General features: G+C 43.2%; 1 protein-coding gene across 3 annotated transcripts in view; it reads left to right on the top strand.

Annotated features, from left to right (window-relative positions):
- Positions 1–16,217, top strand: part of MCTP2 (multiple C2 and transmembrane domain containing 2) — a 235,120-nt gene that overhangs the window by 193,931 nt on the left and 24,972 nt on the right. For all 3 annotated transcript variants that reach the window (XM_019504031.1, XM_019504030.1, XM_019504029.1), the window contains 2 exons: positions 5,642–5,764; positions 8,583–8,624. In XM_019504031.1, coding sequence (XP_019359576.1) covers positions 5,642–5,764; positions 8,583–8,624 — 165 coding nt within the window. The remainder of the gene's footprint in view (positions 1–5,641; positions 5,765–8,582; positions 8,625–16,217) is intronic.

Raw genomic sequence — 16,217 nt, 5'->3', positions numbered from 1 at the left:
AATGGGGGGTGGGGAAACTGATTTTTTTTTTTGTTTTGTTTTGGAAATTGGCTTCCTCTCTTACTCTTTAACTGTTCTCATCTAGAATATGCAGCCTATTTATACAACTGGCGATAGTATAATGACTTCTCTTGAGTCAACTGAGGTTAGTCTAATGAATATTGTAAAGCAGTAGTGAAATATTGTCATAATAGCACATATGGGATGAGGGCTCCTGAATTCTCTTATTGCTACTGACTCACTTTGATCCTGGGCATGATGGTTTACCTATCTGTGCCCAGTTTCATCTTTAGTATTTATATTTCTGTAGTACCTCAGTCATGGACCCTTGTGCTAAGTGCTGTACCAACAAAGAACAAAAAGATGGCCTATGCTCTAATGAGCTAAGATAAATTTGGGTACAGGTAGATGGATGGGGGAAGAGGGTTCAAGAAATGAGATGATGTCAGACAGCACAACAGACTGTAGTCAGTCATAACAAATCAGCAGCTTAACCATGATCCAATTTTGGATGGGTCATGGGAAGAAAGAGGGTTTTTGTTTTTTTTTGTTTAATGATGGTTTTGAAGGAAGGAAACCAGTCGGCTTTGTGCAACTTTACAGGACACATCTCCCATACATCAGGGACAGCACAAAAGAAATTTCAAAGGTGCCTGCTTAAAATCTTGACAAGAAGATCGCACAGATGAGTTGGTATTATGGGGCAATCTGATGCTGGAGTCTGCCCATTGATGTTGACTAAGAGATGATGATAACATGAGAATACTGCTACCTAATGTGCAGCAGTATTTCTGTAGAAACTGTTTTGATTATTCTTGGGTTACAGATGTTTCTCAATCATTTATAAAAACAAAATGTTATGCACGTCACAAACAACTTAAAACTACTATACACTTTGTGTTCAAAGCAGTCCCTTTGCATCTCGGAACAATTTCTGAGTATTCAAATTTGTCACATCACAGTATTGTGCGATATAGATTGAAATTCTCTCTACTGTGACTTTAGTAGCAAAACAGCCTTTTTTATATGGCTTTTTAGTTAGTTATTTAATTTGGGGTGGATGTTCTACTGAAGTGCTGCTACCTGTGGGTTGCAATTTGGCAGCCCACCAATAGCATAAGAATAAAACAGTTTGAAGAAAGGAAGTAGTGGTTTAAGAAAGGAAGTAATTGCTGTGGAGCTCTGCAAATAAATTAGATTTTTTTTTAACTGAAAAAGGTAATGTGGCCAGATCAGAGGGGCTAAAAATTTAGGCATGTAAAAAGTGCTTTGGGATTTGTAATGATCACACATTGACAGGACCTTGATTTTATAATTTGCCGAATGGACAGATGGTTTGCAAGGTCATATTAGAATTACAATGAGGAACTTCTGTTGGGTCGTCTAGTCTAGAGATTAGGATGACAGATGCACTAAAAATACAGACATGAGCTTTGATCCTGGAAATGGATCCATGGAATTTTAGAGTTGAGCAGGGTACCAGCCCCTGGTGCCAACTTTGCAGGGTTGGCGGGGTGCAAAAATAATAGTTGCTACTGTTGCTGGCCTGATAGTGGCCACTTGGCCTCTGTGGCTTCCCCATGCACCACTCCTGGCCAGGGTGCAGGGCTGTCCAGTTGAACCTCTGCCATCAGGGTTTGAATTACACTTCGACTCGTGGGGAGGGGTCCGCAAAAAAAAATTGGCTGGGGTTAGGGCTGTGCTCATGGATCCCCACCATGACCACGGGGCGAGGGCCAGCAGCAGTGGTACCTGGAAGGAGCTATTGCTGCCTGGGCTGCTTAGAAAGGAGTGGGGTGGGCCAGGGACTGTGCATGGTGGTGCATGGGCTCCCAGCTGTTGTAGGGGGTGGGGAGGGGCAAAGGGGTGCTGACCAGCCCATGGGGGGGTTCTTGTCTCTTAGGGTGTGGGCCCTCATCTCTTATGGAGGGACTCAGACACTCCCCACCCCAAGCGCCCCTGTAATTCAAACTCTGTCTGCCATGTCATAACAAGACAACTCCCTGTTCTCCTAGGTCAGTGGTCACCAACCAGTGGATCTTGATCCACCGATAGATCTCGGAGCCTCTTGGAATTGATCTGAGGCTGGGGTAGGGGGCTGAGTGCCTGTGTGTATGCATGTGCCCAGCAGGCCAGTCAGTGGGGGAGGGAAGGGGCAGGGGCTAGATTGAGGCCCCCGTGGTGAGGGACAATGGGTAAGTTGAGTGGGGCCCTGGCTGGGTGGGACTTACCTGCTGGGGAGGTGTGCCCCCAAATACATTTTTCTCCCTCTGCCTCAATCTGCCCCTCTCCTTCCCTCCCCACGGACTTACCTGGTAGGAGGGGAGGATGGCAGTGCACAGTAGATCTTGGGTTGCTTTTAAATGCCAAAGGTGATGTCCTACTTGAAAAGGTTGAAGACCACTGTTTTAGATGGATCTTGTATATAAAACCTTCAGTAGACTGAAGAGTCTACATTGTTCACTTGCATTGTTAAGAGTTAGTCTTGCATAGTGCCCCCTCAAAAACAAAATGTGGGCTAGATATGTATCAGAGGCCATACTTGTTCATGATGGTATTTGGATTCAGAGCAGAGCTGAAATGACTTCTCTGTAGCTCAGGTATGTTAAACAGTCAGAAGCACAATACTCAAAGGGGGTTCAGAAGAATCTGTTCTTGTTGGGGAATTCTGTTGAATAGCATTTCCCACCCTCGAATAGCTGGACTCTGCAATCATTTTTTACTGCATCAAAATTTCCTGCAATGGTAGCTAAGCATTATCTTTGCTCTGGCCAAATGCCTGTACTTCTGTTGCTACATTGTCATACATAAGTGAAGTCAATGGTGGTCATTTTTTTTTTTTTGATCAAGAACTCAACCCATTCCTGTTCTTATTTCCTACATTGCCAATCAGTGATATGGATCTGTAGTGTCATGTATATCTTAGATGCTATTTTACTGGGCTATGAATGCTGATAATAAGATGAGAGCCTAATTCCTGCCATAGCAACAGCTAACACAAAGTCTGGTATATTTGAAAAAATAGTACTGTTGCTGTGGGATTGGCTGGCTTGGAATGGGTTATAGTAGAATATGGAGTCTTTTGCCCCTTAGTCAGTGGTCGGAGTTTTGCCCCAGGTGAATGATGACTGGCAGCTTGTCTAATTCGGGGGGAAAAAAGGTATTTTGTTTTCAGCATTCAGTTTTGACTGTTCTGCAGGGGGGTGAAATCTTGGCCTTGTTGAAATCTGTGCCAAAACTCCTTACGAGTATACGGGCTAGAAGTCAATGCTGTCTTTATCCCTATCCCAAAGCCATTGGCACAAATTAAAGTTGATACTTTTGTCAGCAAAGTCTGAGAGGTTAAAGGGTAAAGGACATGGGGACTTATCTGTTGTTACTCCTAGAGTTTCTCCCTTCCTCACTGTTTTTGGAAGGAGGATCTAATTCATTGAATCTTTTGCACCTTTGTTGTTTTACTGTATTTTAGATTTTGTCTAGTCCAGAGGCTTGTTTCTGGATGCAAGTAAAAAGCAATTGTGTGTATGTATATTGTCTTAAGTGGTAGTTGTTTGAAATAGCTCAAAGCTGTTAATAGCATTAGTCCATCCTTCTGCAAATACTTGTGTAGGTAGAAAAAGGAATGTAATCGCAACATGATTTTTATGGTAGTTGTGGACCTAGCTTGTAAACTTTATTTTGTGTTAACCATTAGCTCCAAGTTTGGAATTTGTTCAGGTACTGTTACCAGACATAAATTTTACTACTCCCTGTATATGTGAAGGAATCATCACTCAAAAAGCTGCTTGATTGAGTGCAGTTTTGTTGAAAAACACAATGTGTTCTTTGTAAATCTCCATTTTGAAAGCTACATCCTTCTTTGCACCACTTCTTTGCAAATCAGTTTGATATCTGTCATGGTGTGGGGTCCAAGAATGGCTGTGATGCCCTGAGGGCTCCATGCCTGTGCCAGCTCTGCCTTGCAGGTGCTTTCTAATCTCTCCTGCCACGTCTTGTTGGTAAAAATCGTAAGTAGGGAGGCTGCCCATAAGTTTCTGAGCAGCCATGGTGCTGTTGAACCCCATACCTTCCCTTACCGCACCCCATGCCTTGCGGACGGTATATGAGTATTGTTCCCTCTGTTGGGGCTCTCAAACTAATTGGCCTCCACGCCTGTTATGTAGCTAGGCTTTGTAGCTTAAACCAAGTGTGTTAGGGCTGGCTTTGAGGCAGTAGCTTTAATCAGTCTCCTCTTGTCACTGGGGCTTGGCCCTTGTCTGCTGTGCCTTCCTGGCATTGGGCTCTCCGGCCCCTGTAGCTGCACCTCGCTGGTGCTGGGCTCTCCAGCCCCTGTAGCTGTGCCCTCTGGTGCTGGGGTTCTACCCAATTGTGTGGCCCTTTCTGGGCACTAATGAAGCATCCACCTCCCCTTATAGCCTCATCCCAAAACCACCAGTGCAAATGACATCATAAACCTAAGTCCCTGGGCTATGACATAACAATAATGATGGAAGCCACACTCTGCCCCTTTTAGAAGGCAAACTCCTCCCTTAGTAGTGCATGTCTCCTAGCCCTGGGTGCCTTATGAGCTCCTGGAGCCCTGTTAGTCTTGCAGGCAGATCAAGCAACCAGAGGTCTCTGGGTAGCTCTCACTCAGGAGCTCCTTCCCCTCTCAGCTGCCAGAGAATTAACTCCTGCCAGCCTCAGCTTTGGGCCTTATATGTGCCCAGGGCCCTGCTGCCTTCTGATCAGCTGACCATGAGCAGGTGCCAGCTAATTCCTTCATTAGCCTGCTGCCGAGGCAACTTGCAGTTGTGGAGCTCTGCCTAGCTTGCAGGGCTCTTTAGCTAGCCTGCTTCTGTCCTCAGAGGAGCAGGCACACCGTAGTGCCCTGCTACAGTATGAAATATAGCTTCTGCTCTTGGCATTGCTAGCCTTGATCAGGTATCCCTGTCCAGGTGGAAATTAATGGCTGGAGGGTCAGGGGTGAAAGGTAGGATTTTTTTGAACAGCACCCTAGGAAGGTGTATGTGGGAGAGAAGGAGTCATGCAGAGATCTGCCCTATGGATATTGCTGTGCCTTCCCCATGGGAAGAAATATGGCTGTGGGCTTAAGGAAGTAGTGGCAGGAGAGATGTAACATTTAAAGAATCCACAGATATTCCCCAAGGGAGAGGATACATAGGAGTAGATGGGGCTGTAAGGTAGCTCTCATGGGGACCAAAGGAAAGATTCCTGTTTTGTTCCGTGGAAGCTGTTGTCTATTAGACCTTGAGGGAGCAGACTGGATTTACTTCTGTAAAAGTAGCAAGTATGTCTGTTGTGTGTTGGGAATGAGAACAACGCATGTCGAGGCTTGGGAGAGTCTCAGTAAGGAGGGAATAATGTTCATAAACTAACATTATACTCGTGGCTTTGTACTGGGAGGGAGCAGGAGAAGCTAACATACGGCAGCTTAATGAATCAGGCAAAATGGAAAAAGAAGAAAGTATCTGAGCAGCCTTTCTTTATTAAAATGAAAAATGAGGTTAACAGAGATTCAAGGATGAATATACATAAGAATTATGACTGAAAGGATTTATTGTGTGTGTATGTGTGTGTGTGCATCTGTCTCTGTCTATAAACACCCTTTTATTCCTTTTCATTGCTTTTATTCTCATAGATTTTTGTGGTCACTGTTTGGCACATGGAGCTGTACATGGTGCCTCTGGCTTTGTTGCTGCTTTTTGTCTACAACTTCTCTCTGCTCACAACGGGGAAGGTCAACAACACCCAAGATGCCCAGGCAAGTGAAGTAACACTGTTTCAGGTCCAGCTGGAATTTGCCCTTGAACAAAAAGTCTTCTTTATTAATGACTTTAAGAAAACTCTAAACATTATTCTATTTGCAGGATATTTGAGGTGAAAAATAATAGTCACTAAAGTTCCATGATTCATTGCATTTGATAAACCATTGTGTGTGCATGTGGCGGGTGGGAGGAAGCGGAATTACTGTTCTTAAGCTACAGTAAATTTTCAAGTAGTTTTAATTAAAGAATGAATCCTTGGTTCACTCAAAGAGACAAAATTTGGATCCCATGCCCATCCTCACAGTTTTTGACTTGGTAATGAATCAGAACTCGAAGGGGCCGAAGAAGATGTGCCGAATCCCAAAGGGGAGGTTGGTTTAAAAAAAAATCTGTCCTGTGATATGTCATCCAAAATATAAACCGCTTAGCTTTCTATTTTATAGAAATAGATTCTTGTACAAAAATTCCTTTTCTCCTCAAAAGTAAATTGCCACATACTATAATTGTTGTTATGAAGTGTCATGTCAGTGACTTTATTTTTTTTACATTAAACATTATACTTCTGTGCACAATAAAATGCACCTGTGTGTCTTTCAAGTTAGGTATAAACAGAGTACATTCAAGCCTGAAAGATTCTGTTTTTAAGCCTATGATAATTGCTTTAATGAAATACAGATAAATTTCCCTTCTTGGATTTTGAATGGAAAGCACAACTTTACATAACACAATCCTATGGAGTTTCCACAGGAAAGGCATCCCGGGCCTAGCAAATACAATAATCATGTTAAACTAGCACTAGACACAACTCACCCAGTTAAAAATTGAGTCATTCCCAGGTGAAAATATGGTTGCAAAGTGGTGGAAATTACATTTTTGATACCAGGCCATTGTACGCAGATTGGACATAAAGACAGATAGGAAGAGGGCTGCTAATCTCCAATCTCAGCAAAGTTCAAGGTACCTTGGAAGGCTGTTGTCTGTGTTCCCAGAGTCTGTATTCTATCATGAGAATGGGGATTCCCTGCTGGGGAGAATCCAGGACAAATAGTTTATTAAATACAAAAGGTAATCTATAAAATAATGTTGAGTGTCTGACTAACCAGATGAAGGCAGGTAAATGCAGTGTTAACATTTGTCACTGTCCCATCACTCCATTCTCTGATGAGTTGGTTGGATATTCTAGCAGACCGCATCCTGCTGGAATCCATGGGATTGCATGGTTTGCCCTTGCTGTGCTTGTGACATGCTGCAAAGTGCAATGTACAGGCAGGGTGGAAGAGAACAGAATTACTTACTTTCAACACGCCAGATAATCAAGTCGGTTACTTCCTTTGCACACGTAGCCTAGGAGCAATTCACACCATCTGGGCACATAATGGTGCCATTGAGCTCCGTAGGATGCACGCATGAACAAAGCTACACGTGTGTGCTGAAGCGCTTGGCAGGATTGGGGTCATATAGATTATTCACTTAATTGAAGCAGCTGTTTTATTTTTCATGAATGGGCAGAACTGAATTCCTGCAGTTCCAAACACGTGATAAAGTGCTGCTTCTAGTTGCATCCTCTCTGGTGAGATAGATGGCTAGTATAGCTTTCCCTCTCAACACACCAGTGCTTTGTGCACCGTCAATTTTTTCTCCTACTTATTTGGACCTTGGGTGTACATGTTGTGGATTAGCTTCTGCATCCTTATGTGCACATGTAAACAGACAATATTCTTCGAATACAAAAACATGCAACATTATTTGGAAATCCAGGCCTGGTGTACAACCAGAAAATCCAGGCCTCGCTCGGCTGTGAGACTAAATTCATGAAGTTGCTATGAGAGCTTCAGATGCAAAAAACTCAAAAATAAAATATTGCTATTCACTTGTCTGCGTACCATATTGGAGCAAAGTTGCTGGCTGTTCTTGATGTAAAACTCAGGTATTTGAGCCCTGCAGTTTAGATTTCTTCCTGAAAAAAGTCACCTTTATATGTGATTCTCTACACCCTCACATTTCAGCTCTCTTTTAGTGCAGTTGTTAAAATCTTATTAAACAAAAAAAGATCTCAAGTAACTTGTTAAAGACTCAGCTGGTAAAATGCCTGAATAGAAAGCCAAGTGTCCCTAATTTCAAGCCCGAGCCAAGTCTTTTGTTTTCTTTCCTACCTGTCAGAATAGATGTCAAAGTGAAGGAATAATGCTGTATAGAAATCTGTATGTGATTCTTGAGATTGATTATGTTCATACTAATGTATTTTCTACTGTCTAATGTTTCAGTAATGGCCCTAAAGGGAGAGAGAGCAGTCATTGTAGCAGTGAGGATAGAACAAACTGAGTATAGAAGCTTCAGCCTTGACATACCAACTGGTTCATTTGTCATACTAAGAACAAAGCTGTTTACAGACAGTAAAACTTGGCAATGAATTTAAAAGCCTATTGCTTTCAAACTACTGGACACAGCCACTAATGGCTGTATTTAGACTTAAAATTTGTATGGGCAATTGCACACTATGATTTTTTTTTAAGTCCTTGGAACACAAAATAATATATCTGAAAGGTGGACGTGATTGGATTTTTTTTTTTTAAAGGAAGGTTTGCAGATAAATTGCAGGGGAAACTGAGCAGGCAACTGTTGATCCTCTGGATCGTGGTGTATACATAATCCATTTGTGGCTGGCTGACAAGCCCAATTTGAGAATGACACCGCTTGTAACAAGGGAAAATATACAAAAGGAAACACTATTAACAGTTCCATAAATGTTGTGAGTGCTTGCTTGTGTCCCGAGGAACACACGTTCTGGTTTTAATATGGATGTATGTTTTTCAGGAGATTATGGGCTTGGATGAGGATGAAGATGAGGATGACAAGGTAATTGTCTGATGTGGATACTAAGGATGTATATACTATTTCAAAATGATCTGTTTGACCTTCTCTAATTATATTTGTGAAATGGTTAATCAATAACACGTACCTAGTCCTGGCTGGGGGGTGTAGCTCCCTGGCTCAGTGCCTGCCTTGCCCTGTCCTACCCTGCCACCAGAGAGGGGCTGCAGCTACCTGCCTGGAGCAACACGGGGAGCCAGGAGCCACACACCGACCCGCTCGGACACAGCTGCTGCTGGGAGCCACTCCCCAGGCCCCTTGATAGGGAGGGAAGGAGGTGGTGGCAAGCCCTGCTGGACAACACAGTCCATGTGAAGCTGCGGGTGGCAGCAGCAGGTAAGTGGCTTTCCCAGCCCACTACAGCCACTGGTGCGCTGTGGGGGAGGGAGCAGACTAGCTATGGGTATTAGTTCTTCCTCGTTGCTCTCCTCTTCTCTCCATCCTCCTGCCCACCCTGCTGTCTTCCTGGTCCTGGGGCACTGTGCCACTTCCCCTCCCCACTGGACTGTGCCCTGCACTAAACATTAACCAGTAATGCATAAATGGTATTTATCGTTTAAACATTTAACCTTTCACATCTCTAGTGGATATATTAGCTAGAATGAGACAGAACCAGGAGAATGAGAACAGTGCATTCTTACCCCACTCTAGCTGGTTTTCTCCTCTTCATAGCCTAGGGAAATTAATAATTTAATCATTAGCACACCTGAAACTATTTCAGGTTTGGTTTAGATAAGTACTCCAAAGCACAGGTGTCTGTTTGGAGCACATAGGCACACGTCGCACTTAGCTCCTCTAGGGTTCTCAAAATGGTGACAATTCATGCAAATGGACTTTCTTTTTCCCGACTGCAAGATTTCTCAACAATTCCAGCTCCAATCTCAGAGAGAAAGTTGACAAGAAAAATATTTCCTATGGGATTTGGCACTTCCATTTTTGGCCCAAATTGGGGCTCAGAAGTGCTGAGGGCTGGTGAGAATTATCTTAACATTTCAGAGCCTCCAAATTTTTTTTTTAATTTAGTTCAGCTGCTGAACATGCAAAGATTTGGGGTTGGAGAGAGGTCCTTCTTTTCACTGAACATACTTTCTCATCCTTATACATCACTATGAAAGATGCATTGGATTTTTTTTCAGTTAATCAAACTAGGCTGACAAACGACAAAAAGGATTAGAGGGCGCATGGCACATGAAAAAAGATTAAGGGAACTTAATGTATACAGCTGAGAGAAAACGCAACTAAGCAACGGAGAATCTGATGGTCTATATACTTCAGGGCTAAAAGGTGCAGAATTATTTTTACAAGTTACAGCCTGGAAAAGAAAGTTTGACATTAGGAAGTAAATATTCACAAGGTTCCTGGAAACTTCTTTTGAATTATATAACAGATAACATGTGACTTCTTGAATATTCCACATATTAAGAGGATGCTCAGGTAAAATTTTTAATCATTCAAATGCGTATTGGTTCCACCATTAGTGCATACACTAATTTCATCTGTATGCATCAAGGTTACTGCTAAGCAAGCAACAACAAAAAAACCCATATACGCATGTGCATATGTGTGCACGCGCGCACACAAAGAAAAAAACCTTTTGAAAGTCTCACCTTTTACAAGGATGGTATTTTGCTTATTATTTAAACTTATGTATGAATAGTTAGTACTACTTATTGGTACTGTTTAGGCTATGGATTTCTCATGGGCTGTAAGCAACAAGTATTGCTCCAAATAATTTCATTTAAAGTTGATTATTCGCATGGTGTGGTTGGTCAGCTTTGTCGTAGAGTTGTGGCCATTCCCTGATGCAAGGATCCTAAATCCACAGAGTTCTCTGCCCGCTCCTGAACATTTCTGGTGTCGGTATTAGCACTAAAATAAACTTGCGTACGTTTTCTCGGTGAGAACGTTTTTTCAAACAAAAACAAAAAAGCAGAAAATGGTCAAACTTCTTAAGATCCAAGAGCAACTCATGCCTGACCAACCTGATTTCCTTCAGTAATAAAATGACAGACTCTGTGGATGCAGGGAGAGCATTGGATATGATAGACTTTGATTTAAGCACAGCTTTTGACACTGTCTCCCACAACATCCTCATGAACAAGCTAAGGAAATGCAGACTACTAGACTAAAATACTGTATGGTGGATACATAACAGGTTGGATCCTTGTGTTCAATGAATAGTTATTAATTGCTCAATGTCTAGTTGGGAGGAGGTATCAAGTGGGGTTCCCCAGGTGTCTGTCTTGGGTCTGGTATTGTTTAACATCTTCATTAATGATTTGGACAATGTGATTGAGTGCACACTTAGCAAATTTGTGGATTTAACTAAGTTAAGTGAAGCTGCAGAAGCTCTGGGAGGGTAGGGCTCGGGTCCAGAATGGCGTGCATAGACCAGAAAAATGGTCCACAATCAGCCAGAATGAAATTCAGCAGCGACAAATACAAAGTCCTGCAAGTGAGATGGAGTAACTCTCTATGCACAAATACAGACTGGGGAATGACTGACAAGGCTGCAGGGAAGGACCCGGGGATTATAGTGGATCATAAGCTAAATAGAAGCCAAAAGTGTATTCTTGCTTTTAAAAAAGCAAACAAACAGCAACAGAAAACCCAGCAGCATACTGGGTTGCATTAACAGAAGTGTCACAAGTCAAGGGAAGTGATTTTTCTGCTCTGTTCAGCACAGGTGAGGCCTCACCTGGAGTCCTGTGTCCAGTTTTGGGCCCCGCACGTCAAGAAGAATGTGGACAGATTGGAAAGAGTCCAGCAGAGAGACCAAAATGATTAGAGAACTGGGAAGCTTGATTTACAAAGACAGGCTGAAAGAACTAGGGTTGTTTAGTCTAGAGAAGAGAAGACTGAGTGGCGATTTGATTCAATCTTAGCTACCTGAAGGGTGATTATAGAGAGGATAAAGACAGATTATTCTCTTTTGGAGATGAGGTTTGGATTACGAGGGTGGTCAAGCATTGAAACAAGCTACGTAGAGCAGTTATGGAATCGCCATCCCTGGAAATTTTCAAGGCCAGAAATTTTCAAGACAGACATTTGGCTTGGAGTCGAGGGTGATACTGCCTTGAGCAGGGTCCTGGACTAAATGACCTCATGAGGTTCCTTCCAGCCCTGCTTTCCTATGATTGTTGCAATTAAACAAGGTGATTAACCTAATTATTTTTGCTACTGGGAGACACAGGGTTCATTGCACAGATTCTCCCCTCCACTCCTTTTTATTCTAAAGGTGTGATGAATCAACATATTGTCCTGAATTCCCCGTGGACCATGCACTACAGTCCTTTATTGAAAAATGAGCCATTCAGAGCCAGGTTCATAGGAACACACCACTCGATGGAGGCCCTTCAGCCTCTGTATAAACTGTGCCATTGCAATACAAAATGCCCTGCAGCATAACTTTCTATACCTTAGTCTCACAGTAACCGTAAAATGGACCATCTCTGCGGGTATTCACTTCTCAGTTTGTGGGGTATATACTCCCTTATAATAGTATAATCTCCCCATTATGCCCCCTTATAATAGTGTAAGCTCCCCATTATATGGGAGCTACTTGTGTGAGTGGAGGAGAGATTCATTTTTTTAAGTACATTACAGTATTTCAAGTGTGGCAGTGGTGGGAAGGGATGGGGATTAGAGCACTTTTGCAAATTAATTATAGTTTGATGCCATTATCTCAATGTGATGTCTACATTTCAACAGAAAAAATGCACTTAAAAAAAAAAAAAAAAGTTGGATGGACTTTTTTTTCCCCTAGTACAGGAACTCCTAACATTGAAATCTGCTAGCTGGGACTGGGAACACAAGGTCAATGTTTCTGTTTCCTATCATCGTGTTGTATCAAAATACTCACACACAGAGCTTTTCTGGATTCTGTTGCATGTTAGACATAACAGACCATGCTTCTGGGAATTGTAACACGCCCTCGGAGAGATGAACTGTTTACAAATTAGAAACGCACAGACGCAGAGTTCAAAAACAGAAGAGCAGATTAACTCCCCTCCACCTAAACTATCTGTCTTGAAAATGACAGGGCTTAATTGCCAGCTCGCCCTTTCCCCCACAAATACCAGCACAGAGTACTGCGCAAGATAAGAGCATTGCGTCCCTTTGGCACAATCTGCTCCGTGGATGAATGCCTTTTCGGATCCTTGCCATTTTGGATGGGGAGTTCGGACTGCATCATGTCAGCTCTGGGGTCTGTCAGGCTGTCTGGGGTAGGAATTGTTTTAAAATGACCTCACCGAGGCATCTTTCACTCCCCACTACAAAGGTATAGACAAGCTACATACAAGTCAAAATGTATGCAGCTTGTCTGGTCATTGTCTTTACCCCCCATCTCTGTTTCTCTCCCCCCGTGTAGATAATTGCTGTAGCACTGGATGAGTAGGCAGATCCCTTGTGCATAAATGCAATAGCATACTCTCTTTAAAAAGAGACTTGGACTCTTTCATGACTTCAGCTTGCCCGGATCACAGTTTTGCTTTTCCTCCAAGAGACAAAGCAAATTCGTGGCTATTGCCAGGCCTGGAAATCAATTCGAGGGGGAGTTGGAGGGAAAAGTGCCCTTTCCCCGAATCAGCACCACCTCCTGTTGCCTTGGAGGTCTCCTATCCAAATTGTGAGCCAGTCCAGCCCTGCTTAGCTAGTGAGATCTACAATAATAGGTTCAGATCAAATGAAGTTATGACTGTGAGCCAAGTTATTTCTCAGCTTCCAAGAAATATCAAGTAGCTTGTGCTTGGGGGAAAAAAAAATCCCCAAAGGGGGGAAAAAGTCATTTTTTCCTGATACAAGAAATTCTCTGTTGCACTAGTTGGTACCAAAAATATACGAAGTTTTATGAGCACAGTTCAAAAAGGTTCTAGCCGAACAAATAAAAGTCAAATTCCTCCAGTAGCAAACAGCTGACATTTTCCATTTGTGTTAGATTTAGCATGTGGAAACCTTGCGTATGGATCTTATTTGTACGGGTGGATTACGATGAAAATTGCATTAATTTTCTCCACAGTAAAGGTCAGTAATTGAAACATGAACCAAGAGCCTATTGTGCAAGTTGCTATATCCCCATACTTAGGAAAGGTCATTCAAGACAATATCATCTCATTGTTTTCATTCCTGAAGGTATAAATAATTGCATTAGGGCTTCTTTTCACTTCAGTGCAACAATCGCAATATAATTTTTCAGCATCTCCCATTAATATCACTGGAGAGAAATACAATAAGCTACAATGAGTGCTCTATTGCTAACAAGTAGCACCATCTCATGGCTGTTTGATAGGCAGAGTGGGTCATAAGAGCATGTCTTGAAATAGCATTGCGGTCTCTTGAATTCTCCCTTCTGGAGCATTGGCTTTGAGACTCATCTGCGATTCTTTCTCAGTGAAGCTGCGTACAGAAATGCTTGATCACAGGATTTTAATCAAAGTAATTTTTGCCACAAAGCAGGCCTTTCCAACTTCTAACCGGGTGAGGGCCAAATGTCCCGCAGGCTGCATCGGCAGGGGCTGCCTGCCTTTGGGCCGCACCAAGGCAAACCATGGGCCCTCTGGACCGCACGCCACACGCACAACCTCCAACCCTGGTGCACCAGCACCTTCATCTCGCAGCTGCATCGTGTACCAATGTCCCGCTCTACCCCCCACCACTGCACCACACATGCATGGCCGCAAATTTGCCCTCAGCTCCCCCAGCTATGCCAGGCTATGTTGCAGAGGAGAGAGTGGGAGCCTCCTCTAGCTGTTGCACCAGGAGTGTTGGGAGGAGCAGCAGCTCAGCAGGAGACCAGAGCCCCACTTTTGTTTCTCGCATGCAGCCCACCAGCCCTGCCACAAACAACATAGAAATCTCTGAGGCTGAGTTATGCATGGTGCTGGAGAGGGGCACAGCTGGGTTTAAACAAATGTTTTGCCAGGGTGTAGAACTCGCCCAGTTCCAGGTTTTCCTTGGGGCACCCTTACCTGCTGCTCCAAGCCCAGAGTTTCCTAGGACCCAAGCAACCATTTTGACAAACTGTAAATGCAAAGGTTGTTCTGCTTTCACCCATTTCCCCCTGGGAACCTTCTTCATACCAGCATTTCAGAGAGAGGTGGTACTTCGCCTTCATTCCTCTTTAGCTTCATTCAATTAATAACTGTATATACACATAGCCTGTACACATAGTCCTTGCCCTAAAGAGCTTGCTGCTTAAGTATATGGTGCAAGTCAAGAGGTGTATACATCTGATAGTGCGGGGAGCTGAAGGTAAAAAGAAGATAATATTGTTTAGGAAGTCATAGCCAGCAATCTAACCCAGTGGTGCTCAAATTGTGGACCAGATGGGTGGCGTGGGGCTGGTTCATGGACTGGATCCATCCAGGGTCGGTGCACAGGTTTGGGTCCTGCACCATCTCAGCCAGGGCTTGCACCACGCCAGCATTGCACATCCAATCTAGCACACAGGGCCATGCTATTCAGCCTGCCAGGCTCCCCCATGGGTTCAGAAAATTGGCAACAGGGGAGAGGCAATTAATACTGCCACCACTCCCTTGCCGCCAATTTTTTATACCCATGGGAAACCCCACAAACTAGGGGTTGAGCACCCCCAGTCTAGCCTTTGGAAAATTATCTGTGAGATTTGCAGCAGGGGTGAATGTTTAAGGAAGGAGTTGAAGAAAGTCAATGAAGTGATCTTAGGGACTTGTACAGGGTTCTCCTTCCATTTCGGTCGCGCTACAGGAGGTCTGTGTCACCATGAGTTTCCCCATACCGAAGGTGAATTGCTAGGCTAGGCTAGCAATTGCTAGGCTAAATCGGGATTATATTTTTGGAGCAGCAGCTGGTTGTCTTAATACAAGGTCAGATAAAATGTTTGCTATGAAGTACAAGAAAGAAGGTGATTTGCTGTACATCATCTGCTTACGTAGCAGTTGCCAACCTACATGTTCTAACCCGGTGGTAATGTGTGGTGGTTTCCCCCTCGGCGGATAACGCCTAAGCCTGTTTAGTTTAATCATTGCTCTAAGAGCATGCACACAAACAGCTACTGTGGAACAGCTGGTCTACAGTGAAGTCCTGCCCTTTTGTATTGCAGGGTGAATAAATCACCTGCCCATAACCTAATCAGGCACTGAGAACTGTTGCTTCACAGGAATTCAAAGTGTTCTTCAAACTTTATGCATTCCTTCTAAATTGGGCAGTTGAATTAATAGACCTATCTTCTGCCCCCTTCCAGACCCACTAAAAACCATTACATAGATTATAGTTGATGATCTGGTAGTTTGTCTAATCACCATGTGCTTGTTCTTAGGAGAAATCAGCAGCTCTGGCACAATGATTTAGCTGGTGGGTATCACCTAGCGAAAGCACGTGTTTTACTTAAAGGAAGTCCACCCCCCCCCCTCCTTTTTTTTTTTTCTTTTTTTTTTTTTTTTTTAAATCTCACTACTTATGTAAGGAAAAGCGTCATCTTGTTTCAGGATACAAGTCAACCAGTATTTTACTGAAAGTGGAAATAAACAACTCTTAAAAGGAAGATTATCATAACATTCTCTAATAAGGAAGTAGGTCATATGTGCCCTCTTCCAAAAC

This window comes from Gavialis gangeticus, unplaced genomic scaffold (assembly GCF_001723915.1).
Source record: "Gavialis gangeticus isolate Ggan-Ray unplaced genomic scaffold, GavGan_comp1, whole genome shotgun sequence".
NCBI lineage: Eukaryota > Metazoa > Chordata > Crocodylia > Gavialidae > Gavialis > Gavialis gangeticus.
Note: the sequence above shows the minus strand (reverse complement) of the source record. Positions and strands in the feature narration are given on the sequence as shown.